Consider the following 19077-nt stretch of genomic DNA (forward strand, 5'->3'; position numbering starts at 1 on the left):
TTATCTTGTTCATAATGTATCTAGCATTTTTCCTGTTGCGTGCCGGAACATGGGTTAACATGTCATTCATAACTTTATCTTCAAAAGGCATTTGATCTTCAGACGGTAAGTTCGCAGGTACAGGCATTACAGGGGCTTGGCTCTCGCTAGGCTCGTCATCTTTTAAAGGGTCCGGTAGGGAAATAGTTAAATGGCCGGTCTCTCTCTCCCCTTATTTGTCATAGACACCCTGAATCTTTTAGTAAGTGGGGCATTCCTTAGATGGAAGCCCTTTTTATCCCTAACAATCTTTTTGTAGGAGATCAAAATCTCCAAGTCACTATTCCTGTCATTTATGAACCCCTCGACCAAGCGACCAAGTTTACACACGGGGCATTTTCATAGTTTTTAGTCACGCCTTTGGCTTTCAACACCACATGATTCTTTTTAGTCCTAAAAGCATAGCTTTTGGGACCACAGGAGGATCATTCTGTGATATGGTCACCCTCTTCAAGTTCACTCGTTAAGCCACCCAGATAGTTGCTGAGTGGGGGGCTCCAATCCCCCTGTTTGCTTACATAGACCACAGAGTCTGTGTCATGGAAGCTGCTGCATGAGCGTGTACAGTTCAAGTCGGCCATAGGCCGTGGTAAATGCTGCAAGAAACACATTTACATTACCCGGGGGTAGAACCCACTTCTTGTTACGTCGCCATTGGTGCAATGAACTGACTTGAACTGCAATGTCTTGACTCAAGAATGAAAAATGTGACATTTCGTATTGATCCGAAAAAACTAATTCAAAAAATTATTCGGGGACTTTAATAATCGACGTTGTTAGCATATTACATCTCTGCGATAATTTCCCCCAAAGTGAGTTCAAGTACAATTGACACATTTCGTTTTGTTTTGTTGACCTCTATTCTGTCAGGTTTAAGAAGTATGCCTTCTCTGTCGTGATAGTCTTGAATGTATCTGTCTTTGCTCTCTTGATCTGTGACCGATGCAGGATAGCCTGAAGCCATTTGCTTGCATCTCAAGAAGGTCTTGATGTACTCTTTAAAAAGAGTGTCTGATTCCCTGGAAAAGGTCCACACTTCAAAGATTTTGGCCACACGATACCCCATCTCTAAAGCCTTAGAGAATTCAACTGTGACCCAAACCCCTGTCAGGGCTCTGTCAGAGTGATCACATGGGGTTTGCTGTTTGTTTTCACTGCAGGTGCGACAAAGGGGAAAGAAAAGTTTTCCTTGAGGGCCCATGTAAGGCAACACTGGTATAAACAAACCCCTAGGAGGGTAGACAGTTGCTTTGATCAGACCAAAATAGTTTGAGGTAAGTCAAAATCGCGATTAATCATTTCCGGATGCCCCATAGGATAGCATGAGGAACTCATTACATGAGGATAAAGGGATGTAAAATCTACATATCCTATTGTCTCGTCGGGTTGCGCTACATACCGCAAGGTCAAGGCATTGGTGTGGCATCCATACAAGGCCTGTCGTGGTTCCAGGGGTTCTGGTGTGTCATAGCTGGAAAGGAAGGCTTGAACATGAGGATCAGACTTTTTGAGGGCGGTCCATTCATGCTCTCACAAAACTTCCACTTTTAGCCCGTAAGTAGCCTGTAAAGAATCCAATTAGTCTTGAAACTCTTGGTACATTTCCCCAAAGGTATTTTGGGTTAGGACACATAGGGCCTGGGGCACAAAGCAAGATTTACAACCGTGGAAGAAACAACCGTTGTACTCATACACGGTCTCAACCCTGTCAATCTGGTTGTATCCATCTACATAGTAAGATCTGGGTAGTATAAGCTTCCTTCTCTGACCCCCACCACCCTGGGGTTGCCGTATTATTTGCACTACAAGCTCGAGGGTCCGATCTGCTATGACGGCTAAATTTGACTGAACAAGGCGTTCTAGCAGTGCGATATCAAATCAAATTTATTTATATAGCCCTTCGTACATCAGCTGATATCTCAAAGTGCTGTACAGAAACCCAGCCTAAAACCCCAAACAGCAAGCAATGCAGGTGTAGAAGCACGGTGGCTAGGAAAAACTCCCTAGAAAGGCCAATACCTAGGAAGAAACCTAGAGAGGAACCAGGCTATGTGGGGTGGCCAGTCCTCTTCTGGCTGTGCCGGGTGGAGATTATAACAGAACATGGCCAAGATGTTCAAATGTTCATAAATGACCAGCATGGTCGAATAATAATAAGGCAGAACAGTTGAAACTGGAGCAGCAGCACAGTCAGGTGGAAGTTGAAACTGGAGCAGCAGCATGGCCAGGTGGACTGGGGACAGCAAGGAGTCATCATGTCAGGTAGTCCTGGGGCATGGTCCTAGGGCTCAGGTCCTCCGAGAGAGAGAAAGAAAGAGAGAAGGAGAGAATTAGAGAACGCACACTTAGATTCACACAGGACACCGAATAGGACAGGAGAAGTACTCCAGATATAACAAACTGACCCCAGCCCCCCGACACATAAACTACTGCAGCATAAATACTGGAGGCTGAGACAGGAGGGGTCAGGAGACACTGTGGCCCCATCCGAGGACACCCCCGGACAGGGCCAAACAGGAAGGATATAACCCCACCCACTTTGCCAAAGCACAGCCCCCACACCACTAGAGGGATATCTTCAACCACCAACTTACCATCCTGAGACAAGGCTGAGTATAGCCCACAAAGATCTCCGCCACGGCACAACCCAAGGGGGGGGGGGGGCGCCAACCCAGACAGGATGACCACAACAGTGAATCAACCCACTCAGGTGACGCACCCCCTCCAGGGACGGCATGAGAGAGCCCCAGCAAGCCAGTGACTCAGCCCCTGTAATAGGGTTAGAGGCAGAGAATCCCAGTGGAAAGAGGGGAACCGGCCAGGCAGAGACAGCAAGGGCGGTTCGTTGCTCCAGACTACACTCAATCATATGACCCACTGAAGAGATGAGTCTTCAGTAAAGACTTAAAGGTTGAGACCGAGTTTGCGTCTCTGACATGGGTAGGCAGACCGTTCCATAAAAATGGAGCTCTATAGGAGAAAGCCCTGCCTCCAGCTGTTTGCTTAGAAATTCTAGGGACAATTAGGAGGCCTGTGTCTTGTGACCGTAGCGTACGTGTAGGTATGTACGGCAGGACCAAATCAGAGAGATAGGTAGGAGCAAGCCCATGTAATGCTTTGTAGGTTAGCAGTAAAACCTTGAAATCAGCCCTTGCTTTGACAGGAAGCCAGTGTAGAGAGACTAGCACTGGAGTAATATGATCAAATGTTTTGGTTCTAGTCAGGATTCTAGCAGCCGTATTTAGCACTAACTGAAGTTTATTTAGTGCTTTATCCGGGTAGCCGGAAAATAGAGCATTGCAGTAGTCTAACCTAGAAGTGACAAAAGCATGGATTAATTTTTCTGCATCATTTTTGGACAGAAAGTTTCTGATTTTTGCAATGTTACGTAGATGGAAAAAAGCTGTCCTCGAAATGGTCTTGATATGTTCTTCAAAAGAGAGATCAGGGTCCAGAGTAACGCCGAGGTCCTTCACAGCGATAAATTGTTCAAGATCTGCTTCGCCATTGGGTAAAATAAGAGATACTGTGTAATGCAGGCTATCTCCACAAATTTCCAACTGTAAGACATCACATGGTTCGCCATAATCTCTTGCCCTGTCCAACAGATCGTTCAGAGTGTCCAATATCATTACGTAAAACACAGCATAGTCAAGGTTCTGATTCACCCATAGGAAATTGAAAAACTGTCGAATCTCTGTATTGTTGAATTTATTTCGGTACACAACCCGGACACTTCTATCAATACCATCTCACTCCTGATTTATTAGACAATTTTCCACTTCCCCAAAAACATCATGTGGCGTTTCAGACTCTACGGACATGGGCGTTAACGGTTGGGATGTCACTGTTGGTGTAGGGGGTGCCGAAAATGTCCGGCTCTCGTTCATCCGATTAATTAGGGTTATGAGGGCTTCGGGAATCTGTGATAACAGGTTCTCATCGGGCGTCCCTGACTCATTCATACGATTAATCATTTCGAGGAGTTCGGCTGGAATCTGTGATAATATGCTTTCATCTATCGGTATTATGTCTGTTACCCCCGCCTCGTTCATACGATTAATAATTTCTAGGAGTGGCGGTATCTGTGCTAAGAGGCTTTCAACTGTCTCAACTTGTTCCTGTGGTTCTGCCATTTGGATAATTAAGGATGTGCGTTTTGGGGTATTTCTGGAATGATCCGCGTTACATATATGATTTTAGCGCCTGTATTTGCATTTTTTAATCGGTTTGCTGTTTAACATGCGTGGAATTGTTCTATGCCAGAATAACAGATCGTCTCGGTACTGTCTCTCAAGTAAAACCCCCAGTCATTGTGTAACAAAACCTTCCTCGATTTCAAAGCCCTGGAAAAGACTGAAAAACCTTGCTTGTTCTATTTCAGATCCGGATGTTGACGCCATAGAATTGTCGGGGTCAAGAAGGTTGGCCGCATCACAGAATAACCGGTCGTCAACCTCTGAAATGTCATTAAAAACAGGGATATCCCCCGCTTTGGTTGTTTCATTGGGAATGTTCGGTGTGCCGGAATCCCCCAGCTCTAGATGTATGTGTCCTTCTGTGCCGTTTTTCGCCGGGGAGGAGTCTGAAAGAAAATAATACACACAAAATAGTTTATTAAATATAAAATATGTTAGATACATAAAATGTCAAATATATTTCAGATATAATACTATATATTAACAATACATAGTGTTGATGAATGATACGTGAGACACGAGACCAAGTTGAGACTCTGGACAAGGCGGATAAGGTATAGTAAAGGCCGTTTATTCAAGAGTAATGATATCTGGCAAAACGTGCTGCACGGCCCCATTCGTCTAGTTCTTAGGGAACTATCGGAAAAAGAGACCGGACACATGTCGTACAGTTCATTTTATACATTGAAATGACGTAGGTAGATTCTGGTAGTCCTGGCTTCTGGTAGGTTGCTTGTAGGTGATAGACAGTCCCCTCCAGCCTGGTGTCCGTATCCCATTGGTTCTTGACAGAGTTCTTTGTCTTTGGAGCCCATCCAGAAGGGGGGGTCGAGTGTGTGTTTTAGGAATTTCAGTGTATATGTTCAGTGTATATGTTATCTCAGTCAGCCCCCCGTACGGGGTTGTACCAGTGCGATTAGTATCTACAGAAGGACAGGGGGAGGGGAAGGTTATAACATAGTATGCAAGCTATCGTTTTGCATGGTTAGGCACAGGCAGACAACGGTCAGTGTATGCGTCATTACATGTGTTAATATGTTATTACAATAGTTAAAATACCTCTGCTTTTTTAGCGCTGGCTGTTCTGCCGAATCGCAGAAACCGGGGGGGGCGTGACTTTTTTCATCTAGTGTTCCCGATTCTGCAGGGCCGGTCTCGTGGGAGTCTGAAAAAACATTATTTGTCCTTGTTTTAACATATTCAAGCCTAAAAATGTATAAATAATAAAACTATGTATAACTAATAATATATATATATAATGACTTCATACCATCTCGATGGAGCGCCGAATCGTGAAGCCTCAAGTTCCCGGCACAGTAGTACCTTTCTGGAGGTGTTGATTCAGAGCAATGTACAAGAGCCCTCGTTATGCGTTGCTTGTTGGGGCCTGGAATGTGTAGCGAGTGGGTGGAGGTTCCCGGGGGAGTTGTCGGAACGTTTAAATTCTCTGTTCTCGGTGTGCTGGAAAAAACATTTGTGCAGAACGGGAGAATTGCATCCAAGTCATCCGTTGTGTCAGTTGTCCCAACAAAGTCGTTCAGGGTCCATAACGATGCCTTTATCCTTCTTGGCTGTATGTCGGCTGTAAATACAAAAATAGCTTTTAATATAGGGTGCACACTATTTGATTTTTAATTTCTAAATATTCTTGGGTATGTGATTATTTGGACTTACGTCGAAAATAGGTTGATGGCTATTGGCTGCCGGGGGTTTGAGTCTGCGAATCACCATCTAACTCGTTCGGTTCCAGATCAGTTAAACCTCTTAAAAGCTGCGTACATGATGGGGACCCTAACAAACATCAGATAATATTAACAGTTATACGATATACATTAAAACGCTAATATTATCTAACAGTTATACGAAATATATACACTTTAACTTATATGTGCATTTAGCATGAAATACATACCTAAAAGAAATCGTTGTCCACCCCCGTTTAAAACACAAATAACTCGTGTTTAATATTACAATAATATCACAATAATATTCAAACAAATCTTAAAATATATTTTTCACTTACTCAACTCCAGAAATATCCATGAGGAGGGCTTCACAGACAATCCTTTGTTATCTGTCCTGGTACTGCTGCCAGGAGTTTGGAGTTAGGGTAAGGCCGTTAGTACAAAAAACGTAGAATAGCATCTGTTTCAACGGCTCTTCCGAAGTCGTTTTTGTTTTTTTGTTTTTTAATATCTAAATATTCTTGGGTATGTGGTTATTTGGACTTACACCGAGAATTGTGTGATGGTGAAGGGCTACGTAAAGGACAGGGCTCATTTTGCTTCTGAGAATCCCCGTCTAACAGTCGCTCCCCAATCCAGTAGCCTTCAGAAATATCCATTAGGAGGGATTCACAGACTCTTTTTTTAATCGGTCCTGGCAGCTAAATATTCGGGGCTGTTGGCCTGTGGGTTTGCGCTAAAGCTGTGCTAACATAGTGTTAAAGTATATGCTCCACTAGACTCACTCCGTGTTTTTGTCCCTAACTAGAGAATGTACGGAATGAGTTTACAGGGCCTTGGTGGCATTTTCTCGGGAGATGTCATGTTTGCAACACCCTGTATATTTGGTTTAGAGAACAAAGGCAGTGAATTCAAACAACAGGAGGGGATGTCGAGACATTTAGTCTACAACCGGGGTGGGGGCATCGGGAGCTGATTAGAAATATCAATGTTTAACCCCGGGTGGGGGTTCGCATGCCTTGTTCTGGACTTTTATTTATAATGCGTCTGCCACAGCCAATACCCCGGACATTCCTGCTTCATAGATAGCAACCATAAGGGCAATAAAACTGGGGGTGTGGGGCCATACTCTTTCAAAAGTTAAAACACAGAACCCGCTCCCAGTTCAACCAGGTCCCTAGACATCAATCAGCATGACAACTTCAAAGGAATAGATGCAATATAGATATAAAATAACACACCCTCTAACACGCGTCTAACACGCGACAACAGGAACAGGATGTCCTGGCCGGAGGCCCATATTTGCACATGTACACGTCATCTGGACACAGGGCCATAAATCAAAATGTTGACACGTGCCGTCTACTTTATTCTCTTATTCTCTCTATCCTCCACAAACACAGTAACAGACAGAGTCACAATCACACAGGTATCCATAACATCAATGCGTTAGTCTTACAGTCAATACCTCACAAACTCATTGCTATAACACAATGTGAAAGAATAGAATAGAATATAAGTAATGTTGAAGGGCTCTGGGTAGTATAAGTCATGTTGAAGGGTTATGGGTAGTATATGTAATGTTGAAGGGCTCTGGGTAGTATAAGTCATGCTGACGGGCTCTGGGTAGTATAAGTAATGTTGAAGGGCTCTGGGTAGTATAAGTAATGTTGAAGGGCTCTTGCTAGTATAAGTAATGTTGAAGGGCTCTGGGTAGTATAAGTCATGCTGACGGGCTCTGGGTCGTCTAAGTAATGTTGAAGGGCTCTGGTAGTATAAGTAATGTTGAAGGGCTCTGGGTAGTACAAGTAAGGTTGAAGGGCTCTGGGTAGTATAAGTAATGTTGAAGGGCTCTGGGTAGTATAAGTAATGTTGAAGGGCTCTGGGTAGTATAAGTCCTGTTGAAGGGTTATGGGTAGTATATGTAATGTTGAAGGGCTCTGGGTAGTATAAGTCATGCTGACGGGCTCTGGGTAGTATACGTAATGTTGAAGGGCTCTGGGTAGTGTAAGTAATGTTGAAGGGCTCTGGGTAGTATAAGTAATGTTGAAGGGCTCTGGGTAGTATAAGTAATGTTGAAGGGCTCTGGGTAGTATAAGTAATGTTGACGGGCTCTGGGTAGTATAAGTAATGTTGAAGGGATCTGGGTAGTATAAGTAATGTTGAAGGGATCTGGGTAGTATAAGTAATGTTGAAGGGCTCTGGGTAGTATAAGTAATGTTGAATGGTGCTGGCTAGTATTACTTAGCCAGCTAGAAGGATGTAGTAAGATGGTAACGTTAAAAGGAGCCCACCTCAGTAGTAGCAACAAATAGGCTACTAAGCTCTCATAATAACTTTGCTTTACAAAGATTAGGCTACTGAGACAGACAGTGATGTGGCACTCATTGGTGAGGCTGATGGAGGCTGCAATGCATGCAGGAGGAAGCAGAGGAAACAGAGAGAGAGAGGAAGCAAGGTGGAGAGAGGTTAATACAGTGGTTCCCAAACTTAGGGTTGGGCTCCCATGTGGGGTCCCCAGACTAAATCTGTATCAAATGAGTTAGGAACTAAAAGAAAAGAAGATGTGTTTAAATATGAACATATTCACATGGCCTATCTTCCCTGTAGGCCTACATTTAAATGCACTCAAAATGCTAACAATGCAAGTGTAAAATAGTCCTACATTTCCTTTATATCACTGGTTGTTCTTCTTATCTCGATCACCACGGAGTTTATAGTTTACCTATTACACATATTTTTTAACCACAACATCACTGATATTAATACAGAATCCTTAGTAATATTCAAATCATTCAAGTGAATGTGACAACATGTTCATCTCTGTGCTCCATTGATATCTGTTTGTGCGGCGCTTGATTAGTAATGCCTAATAATGCAAATGTGAATGCAATGTCATTTGAGAAAAGCCATATCTATGTAAAGAGATGATGAATTACACATTTCAATACTACAACTGACTGAACAGTCACTGACGCTACTTTGTCAGTGTAACTCATTTCTCATATTTCTCCCCTTTCCGGGGTATAACATTAATGTTGTATAGCTATTAGGCTGTGTGTTTGTAGATCAACTGAGGTGAAAGAACCTACAGCAGCCAAGGTGAGAAAGGCTGGGGTAACTTTTGCTTGTTTTTGTTGTTCTCCAAAAACCATTGAAAAGTTGTTTTTATTATATTGAAATTCAATGAGATGCCAATGAATGTTTTAACTAACCTGTTCTGAAGGCTGGAACAAGTTTGACTCCTGTTGGTACTTCGTCTCTTCTGAGAGAAAAACCTGGAGTGAGAGCAGACAGGACTGTGTGGAGAGAGGAGCAGACCTGGTGATCGTAAACAGCAGAGAGAAACAGGTGAGAGAGTGGGGGGAGAGAGATAAATACATAGAGAGAGAGACATGATAAACATATTTTGATTGGTGTTCATTTATCTTTCTCAACAACAGAGATTTCTATTTGCCCTCAACAAGAGAGCCTGGATCGGTCTGACTGACAGAGAGACTGAGGGGTCCTGGAAATGGGTTGACGGCACACCACTGGTAACAAGGTGAGAGATTTGACCATCCAGTTGTGATATGGAGACATTGAAAACAAATGGTATTGCTTCAGATCATCTTCATAAAAACACATTTTTCCCTTCATAGATGTCATTCAATGAGCTCTATAGATGAATCATAGAAACCAAGCATTATCTTCTTAAAGAAGCAAAAAAAGTAATTTTTTTGACACTATATATGCACTGCTCAAAAAAATTATAAAGGGAACACTTAAACAACACAATGTAACTCCAAGTCAATCACACTTATGTGAAATCAAACTGTCCACTTAGGAAGCAACACTGATTGACAATAAATGTCACATGCTGTTGTGCAAATGGAATAGACAACAGGTGGAAATTATAGGCAATTAGCAAGACATCCCCCAATAAAGGAGTGGTTCTGCAGATGGTGACCACAGACCACTTCTCAGTTCCTATACTTCCTGGCTGATGTTTTGGTCACTTGTGAATGCTTTCACTCTAGTGGTAGCATGAGATGGAGTCTACAACCCACACAAGTGGCTCAGGTAGTGCAGCTCATCCAGGATGGCACATCAATGCGAGCTGTGGCAAGAAGGTTTGCTGTGTCTGTCAGCGTAGTGTCCAGAGCATGGAGGCGCTACCAGGAGACAGGCCAGTACATCAGGAGACGAGGAGGAGGCCGTAGGAGGGCAACAACCCAGCAGCAGGACCGCTACCTCTGCCTTTGTGCAAGGAGGAGCAGGAGGAGCACTGCCAGAGTCCTGCAAAATTACCTCCAGCAGGCCACAAATGTGCATGTGTCTACTCAAACGGTCAGAAACAGACTCCATGAGGGTGGTATGAGGGCCCGACGTCCACAGGTGGGCGTTGTGCTTACAGCCCAACACCGTGCAGGACGTTTGGCATTTGCCAGAGAACACCAAGATTGGCAAATTCGCCACTGGCGCCCTGTGCTCTTCACAGATGAAAGCAGGTTCACACTGAGCACGTGACAGACGTGACAGAGTCTGGAGACGCAGTAGAGAACATTCTGCTCCCTGCAACATCCTCCAGCATGACCGGTTTGGCGGTGGGTCAGTCATGGTGTGGGGTGGCATTTCTTTGGGGGGCCGCACAGCCCTCCATGTGCTCGCCAGAGGTAGCCTGACTGCCATTAGGTACCGAGATGAGATCCCCAGACCCCTTGTGAGAACATATGCTGGTGCGGTTGGCCCTGGGTTCCTTCTAATGCAAGACAATGCTCGACCTCATGTGGCTGGAGTGTGTCAGCAGTTCCTGCAAAAGGAAGGCGTTGATGCTAGGGACTGGCCCGCCCGTTCCCCAGACCTGAATCCAATTGAGCACATCTGGGACATCATGTCTCGCTCCATCCACCAACGCCACATTACACCACAGACTGTCCAGGAGTTGGCGGATGCTTTAGTCCAGGTCTGGGAGGAGATCCCTCAGGAGACCATCCGCCACCTCATCAGGAGCATACCCAGGCATTGTAGGGAGGTCATACTGGCACGCGGAGGCCACACACACTACTGAGCCTCATTTTGACTTGTTTAAAGGACATTACATCAAAGTTGGATCAGCCTGTACTGTGGTTTTCCACTTTAATTTTGAGTGTGACTCCAAATCCAGACCTCCATGGGTTGATAAATTTGATTTCCATTTGTAATTTTTGTGTGATTTCAACAGCACATTCAACTATGTAAAGAAAAAAGTATTTAATAAGAATATTTAATTCATTCAGATCTAAGATGTGTTATTTTAGTGTTCCCTTTATTTTTTTGAGCAGTGTATGTTTTTTACTTTTTGTTGGTGGCCCACATCTGACAGCGTGTGGCTTGAAAGCTGAAGAAACACAGGCATTATGTATTTTATTTAGGATTATGTTTTACTGACAGTGTGACTGTCTGGTTCTCTGTGTTGTTAACATAGGTACTGGACAATCGACCAGCCTAATAATGGTGGAAGTGTTTCAACCTTTCCGGGGGAGGACTGTGCTGTACTAAGAAAAGGACAAGACCAGCCTGAAAATACATGGAATTATATAAATTGTGCAGTAAAAAGTATCTGTATTTGTGAGTTGTGTAACAATAACCTCCTGTAACTACCCATCCACCATCTCCCCTTCTCTCTCTCTATGACTCTCTCTGACTCGCCCTCTCTCATTCTGTCTCCATCCTTACTTGTTTGTTTCATTCTGAACATATGAATAAAATTCCCATTTACTTCCTGGGATGCATTAGTAGCTTCCTGTCTTCAGTCATTAAATGGACACATCACAGACACAGACAATGATTGAGACACAACACACAAAGTAAACAGCTGCATTAGAACAGATAGAAGGGACCAGTCTGAGGTTGTAAAGTCAGTACAGTCGACTCCTGATAGGTGCACATCAGATAAGTGCAAGACCTGGGTTCAAATACAACTTGAAATCTTTCAAAAGCATTGAGTGTTTGCTTTAGCCTGCCTTCAGAGCCAGGTGGAGGTGGGTGCTGGGGCTTTTCTGTTGCAACAGAAGTATTTTAAATGGTTCATACAGAGAGTCATTCTGGCAGTTCTCCTTAGACACTGGATCCAGAGGGGTGAATGCATGATTTTTCTCTGTGCTCATTTCTATAATGTTGATGACTTGATTTATTGGGTCTCGTTGTCTCCGGATTCACAGACACCCAAATATCCCCTATGTATATTTTGAAATGGCCTATTGATTAACGAGACAAACTCTATCTTATTATTTTGTGCTATATTTTGCCATTTTCCCTGGAACAAGTTATTATAAATTGTTTTACATTGTTGTGTCTCAATGGGCCACTAGGCTATAAATAGGATCTATGTGCAATGGTCAGGTCACTCTAATGAAGATGTCAGCTTGACGTTGAAATGTCAGTCACCTGTTCACATCCTGTACAATGTATTAATGTGAGCAATAAGAAATCAATCTGTCTTTATTTGTTGACTGTTCCAACTCCTTTTACCTCAAATTAGTCCTTTTGGAAGTGTTCCTTGACAAGCCATTCTCATATAGTATTTCATCCCAGGTCTGGTAAGTCTACACTACCACTATGTTTAAAGGAAAAGAACATGTCCCAACCTCAACCACCATGTTACTTTATCTTCCTCTTTTAACATTTCCCTTTCTTCTGGGGACAACATATCAAAAACGTCTCTGAAATGGACACAGGGGCAGTGATAGATTCAGAACCTGAGTAGACATTGCTGTATAGTATATAGTCAGAAAACACAATGCATTGTTGGAGATGTCTGAGGCCATTCATGACAAGCCAGATGTAACCAAGAAGGTCAAGTTTGACAGAAGTGAAGCTGAGGAGATGATTGTGGACATCTACGGCAGTGCAGACACCGAGGGACCATGAGACCAGCACCAAGACAAAGAGGTAGAAGACACTTCTCCAAAGAATGGACCGGGAACTCAACCTAATACACACTGTCACGTTCGTCATAAAGAGGAGACCAAAGCGTTATATATTTTAATAAAGATGGACACTAAACGAACTACAAAACGAACGTGAAGCAATACTATAAAATGTGCATTCACAGGCAACTAGACAGACAATAACCCATGAAATACCCAAAGAAGATGGCTGCCTAAATATGGTTCCCAATTAGAGACGATACACACCTGCCTCTAATTGAGAACCAATCTAGAAACCATAGACATAAACACCTAGATAGTCAACAACCCCAAAAACCTACAAAACCCCTAGACAGTACAAAAAACACATACATAACCCATGTCACACCCTGACCTGACCAAAACAATAAAGAAAACAAAGAATACTCAGGTCAGGGAGTGACACACACACACACACACAAATACACACAACGCAAAGAACAACTATAAACACATTTTATTACACAGGGAAGAGACCCTTCATAAGTCTTGATGTGTTGTCTGAATGACTGGGATCATAGGCCTGTCTGTCCACTGTTGGTAAATGTTAGAATTCCTACACATTACCGGCCATTATGTTGTTCTCTGATTTAATTATTGCAGATAACGGGTCTCTCAGAGCTTCTTAGTTTATAATACCAACTCACTGTCACGGCCGTCGTCGGAATGAGACCAAGGTGCAGCGTGGTGAGCATACTGTCACAGGCCGGCTCATAGCCTGTGGCAAAAATGAGAGGACATGAACAACAAGTTTTGGCCAATCAAAAAGGTTCTTTATTGTAAACCAAAACTATTAACTTTAAACAAAGAAAAAGGAATGATGTGTGAAAGGATCATAATGTAAGGTGTCTGTAAAGTGCAGGGATGCGTGAATCTGTGTGTGTGAATGACTGAGTGAAAACTATGCAAAACTACAAAGGAACAAACAAAACAGGATCATACCTGGAGGAGCAGAGAGAGAGGAGTGATTAGTGAAGCCGTTTAAATACCCTGAGCCCAGGTGACTCCAATCACTAACGACCCTCCTCTGCCTGCAGGAGGAACCGCCCCTGCACTGCAGAGGGACTGTGACAGACATTTTTTTATATTTTTTTTATGTCGACAACAAAAGAAAGAAATACCAAACAGACCACGCAGCTTATAAGGACCATAGGGGCACTAACAAAGAACTTCCCACAATCACAACAGGGAAAAAAGGCTGCCTAAGTATGATTCCCAATCAGAGACAACGTTAGACAGGTGTCCCTGTTTGAGAACCATACCCGGCCAAACACAAAGAAATAGAACACATAGAAATCAGAACATAGAATGCCAACCTAAATCACACCCTGACCAAACCAAAATAGAGACATAAAAAGGCTGTCTAAGGTCAGGGCGTGACTCAGAAAGAGTATTTTTAGTTTTTAAGACCAAATCACCTTCAGAAAGAGCCTTCTTAGTTTACAAGACCAACTCACCTGCAGAAAGAGACCAAATACACACCAGTTACAAAACTGAAGACAGAGACCAGTTTTAGAAAGAGACAGACCAGTTACAGACAAGCTCCAACACTCTGAATGAAGAGAGAGACCAGCTACAGATCAGTCACTAGTTAGAAAAGAAAAGCGACAGTGGGAGAGAAGTGGACCTTGGACCTTCTATTTTAATATTTTCTGTGGTATTGTTAACAAACACGCCCCCATAAAGAAAATTTGAATTAAAAACAGGTTCATCCCCTGGATCGACCGTGATCTTGCGGAGTTACGACACCTCAAGAATTGCATTTGACGAAAGGCTTGGCAAACGCATACTCAAGCTGACTGGCTCTCGTTCAAGCAAATGAGAAAAAAGTGCACTCAGGCTATCCGTAAGGCCAAAGTTAGTTACTTTAAGGAGCAGTTCTCTCTCTGTGGGTCTAAGCCCAAGTTGTTCTGGGAAACAGTTAAAGAAGTAGCGAATAAACCCTCCTCCTCACAGCTGCCCATGTCCCTTAATGTTGATGATGTGGATGTTACTGACAAGAAGCACATGGCTGAGCTCTTTAACCCTTTCACACGTACCATCACACTGGTGTGATCATCCTACAGTGGTCCCTGAAGCGTACGATCACACCCCGTGTGATTAGAACACTCATTTAGAATGCTCGTTTAGAACGGCCAGTTTCAAATGACGCAACAATCAGCTTTTTTCAGAAACTATTTACACAAACACAGTCCTTACAAAGTTATGTCCAAAATGTGGGCATGTTTATTTTTGGATGCAATGTTCAGATATTCACAGAAGTGTATATATAGCATAACGCAATCATCCTAACCGGATAAATGTAGGCTACATTTGTCCTAGCGCTAACTGAGGAAAGATTGACCCAACACAAGCAGTCATATTTTCTAACTCTCGGCTGACATAAACTACAACTCTCGGCTGACATTAGCTAATTGCAATTACTATGTATAATTAATCACATCACGGGTGAGCTCACCATTGATCAAAATAACTAGGTAAAACACTTGATAGAAATCGAAACTAATCCGACGATTAGTTTCAGCGCGCAGCCATGCATTTTTTCCTCACAGAAACCGAAGATAAGAGAAGACGAGATGAGTTTGGTCTGTTTATAGTATGCATGTTGAAGGGGTGTGTCATCTACCGTTGTTCACATCCCACCATTCATTTCTGGAAGTCCTCAAAAAATTTGTGAACTCTTACTCACCTCAGTTTGCTATAGCATCTTTGGTCCGACAGACGATCAATTGAAACCCAGAATGCATTGTATGTCAACAAACATGGCTCCACACACATAGCTGGAATTAGCTTAGCTCATAATCAGTGCAACCTTCAAAACATTATTTTACACACATACTATGTGCCTTTTACAATCTATGCAAAAATCGGAATGCATGATTTATCACCAGTAATTGAAAAACGTGAATAAAATAGTAAATATATCAACACCACACAAAACATTTTCTGATCGTGATTTATTGATGCAAATGACGCGTGCAGGCAGTCAATCACGTAACCTCGCACTCCCACTCTGAGCCATTAAGTGTTGTTATGTACGTAGCTAATGAGCTAAACGTCCATGTCCTCTCCTCTGTCCATAGAGCAACCATGTCGGCCACAGGGAAGGTGGACCACCTGACGGGAGAGAGAAACAAACCAGACAGAGAAACATCAAACCAGACTGCGTGCTTGACTATAACCTCAAAATGGGGGCAGGGGATAAGGCTGACATGATAAACAGCTTTGTGGAATGACTCAGAAAACGACCAAGTGCTATAAGATATTTTAACATTTTTCCAGGGTAGCGTCAAAATACAACATCTTCTTCTGACTAATCTAGCATTGTTTTACAGAGCTTATAGAAGAATGTAACTAGCTACATAAGCATGATTGAATATAACACCATAAAAGGTGAGTAACGTTACCTAGCGTGTCCTAGCGTGTCCGCGGTTATAAGCAATATACACAAATATACACACTGTGAGCTACAGTAGAAACTTTATAACACGGCACACAAAAACTATTATAACGTAATAGCACTGAGACGCTGTGCCACTTGGGAGTCATAAGTCCAGGGTAGCTTCAAAATACAACACATGCTCATACTTCCCTGACGCAATTAGCATTGTTTTCCAGAGCTAATAGAAGAATGTAGCTAGCTACCTAAGCATTGAGTATAAAATCATAAATGTTATGAAATGAGTAACGTTACATCGCGTGTCCGCGGTTATAAGGAATGTACACAAAAATATTAAGCTACAGTTGAAACGACATGCAGAAACTATTATAACGTAATAAGACACTTTGATAGAAACGCACACATTTCAAAAGTTATTATTGGTAACAAAAACAACTTGGATTGCGATGCAGGCGACAGGTGGAAAATATGAACATGTGTGTGCAGGACGGCAGATGAGCAAATGTCTGCAGACTTGAACTGCACAAACAATTGAGAAGTGTTTGGGGAATTTTGTCCGGGTCAGAAACGTCTAAAAAATGAATTGGTCCGCAAAAGTAAAAATGACAACTTGTATGTGAATGAATGAGGCGGAACACACCTCACTTAAAACTATTATTAGAAAATAAAACACTTATTCGAAAATAATTAAAAATGGACAAATAAAAACAGGCTGCGTGCTTTGGTTTCTCCCTGCAGGCAGTCACTGAGTCCAAAGTGCTAAAGGCACTCCTTAACATTCACCCCAAAAAACATCTGGGTCAGATGGTTTAAACCCTTTCTTCTTTAAGGTTGCTTCCCCTATCGTCACCAAGCCTTTATCCAGGCTTTTTAACCTCTCTTCTCTCTGGGGAGGTTCCCATTGCTTGGAAGTCAGCCACTGTGCGTCCTTTATTTAAAGGGGAGATCAAACTGATCCTAACTGCCCTCAATGATGTCACCATTGCACTTGATTTTAAACAATATTGTGCTGCTATTTTTATTGACTTGGCCAAAGCTTTTGATACGGTAGACCATTCCATTCTTGACGGCCGGCTAAGGAGTATCGGTGTCTCTGAGGGGTCTTTGGCCTGGTTTGCTAACTACTCCTCTCAAAGAGTGCAGTGTTTAAAGTCAGAAATGTAGCTGTCTCAGCCACAGCCTGTCACCAAGGGGTAACCCAAGGCTCAATCCTAGGCCCCTCGTTCTTCTCAATTTACATCAACAATAGTTCAGGCAGTAGGAAGCTCACTCATTCATTTATATGCAGACGATACAGTCTTATACTCAGCTGGCCCCTAACCTGGATTTTGTGTAACAAAGCTTTCTTAGTGTCCAACACGCTTTTTCTACCCTAAACCTTTTTCTGAAAAACTCAAAAACAAAGGTCATGTGGAATGTCCCTCGTCCCACAGGTGTTATAACTACCTCTGAGGGTTTCGAGCTTGAGGTAGTCACCTCATACAAGTACTTGGGAGTATTGCTAGACGGTGCACTGTCCTTCTCTCACATATCAAAGCTGCAGGCTAAAGTTAAATCTAGACTTGGTTTCCTCTATTGTAATCGCTCCTCTTTCACCCCTGCTGCCAAACTAACCCTGATTCAGATGACCATCCTACCCATGCTAGATTACGGAGACATAATTTATAGATCGGCAGGTAAGGGTGCTCTCGAGTGGCTAGACGTTCTTTACCATTCAGCCATCAGCTTTGCAACCAATGCTCCCTATAGGACACATCACTGCACTCTATACTCCTCTGTACACTGTTCATCTCTGTATACCCGTCGCACGACCCACTGGTTGATGCTTATTTATAAAACCCTCTTAGGCCTACACCTATCTGAGATATCTACTGCAGCCCTCATCCTCCTTACACAACACCCGTTCTGCCAGTCACATTCTGTTAAAGGTCCCCAAAGCGCACACACATCCCTGGATCGCTCCTCTTTTCAGTTCGCTGCAGAAAACGTAATCTCTTCATTCAAAGACTCAACCATGGACACTCTTATTTTATTACCAGGCCCACGTCCCCGCACGAGGCATTTGCCTTTTGGTAGGCGGTCATTGCAAATAAGATTTTGTTCTTAACTGACTTTCCTAGTTAATTAAATAAAGGTTAAATCAAATAAATCCAAATATATAAAGAAGTGATCTTAATTGAAAGTTCTCGAATCTGTTTACCTAATACATGGTCATGAGATCAACAATTGGAACATGACAACTGCCATGTTTTTGAAAGAGCTAATGTAAGAGCTGGTGATGGATGGGAGCAAAATGTTCCCTACTGAAATCTCCATTATGCTATTGTTAAGTGGAAATAAAATAAAATATGTGAAATAAACGTGAACCTTGAATCTATTTTTTCACCCTGTTAGCTGTAGAGGAAGAAGACATGTCAAGTGAATCAAGGAGAGAGAGAGAAAACAAAAAACATTGTGATGTGAAGATTCAGAGGAAAGCATACTGTACTCTGTAAAATACACGTCAGAATTGTTTTTATTAGAAACGTGTACGTTTCCAGCATAGACCTATGTTTAGTAAAACGTTTGTAGATCTTTTCATGTCCAATTATTAGCATACGTTTATCTCTTTAATAATAATAATCACAAAGGCACAGATGAATAAATAAAGGTACAATGTCATTTAACAAGGTCTACCAGCTTTCTGATTGAATGTGATTAGATAGTTAAAACAGTGTCACCTCCAGTTGGACACAGACAGAGGGCAGAACTGTACTGAGAGGACACACACATATACTGTACAAGATGCATGCAGACACACACACATACTGTACAAGACGCATGCA

At 42.6% G+C, this 19077-nt stretch overlaps 1 protein-coding gene across 2 annotated transcripts in view; it reads left to right on the forward strand.

Moving 5' to 3' along the window:
* Positions 1-11679, forward strand: part of LOC116376532 (C-type lectin domain family 4 member E-like) — a 30053-nt gene extending 18374 nt beyond the window's left edge. For both annotated transcript variants that reach the window (XM_031837630.1, XM_031837631.1), the window contains exons 5-7: positions 9150-9274; positions 9367-9467; positions 11370-11679. In XM_031837630.1, coding sequence (XP_031693490.1) covers positions 9150-9274; positions 9367-9467; positions 11370-11541 — 398 coding nt within the window. In that variant the 3' untranslated portion in view covers positions 11542-11679. The remainder of the gene's footprint in view (positions 1-9149; positions 9275-9366; positions 9468-11369) is intronic.
* Positions 11680-19077: the final 7398 nt, after the last annotated feature.

The sequence above is a fragment of the Oncorhynchus kisutch genome, linkage group LG12, assembly GCF_002021735.2.
Source record: "Oncorhynchus kisutch isolate 150728-3 linkage group LG12, Okis_V2, whole genome shotgun sequence".
NCBI lineage: Eukaryota > Metazoa > Chordata > Actinopteri > Salmoniformes > Salmonidae > Oncorhynchus > Oncorhynchus kisutch.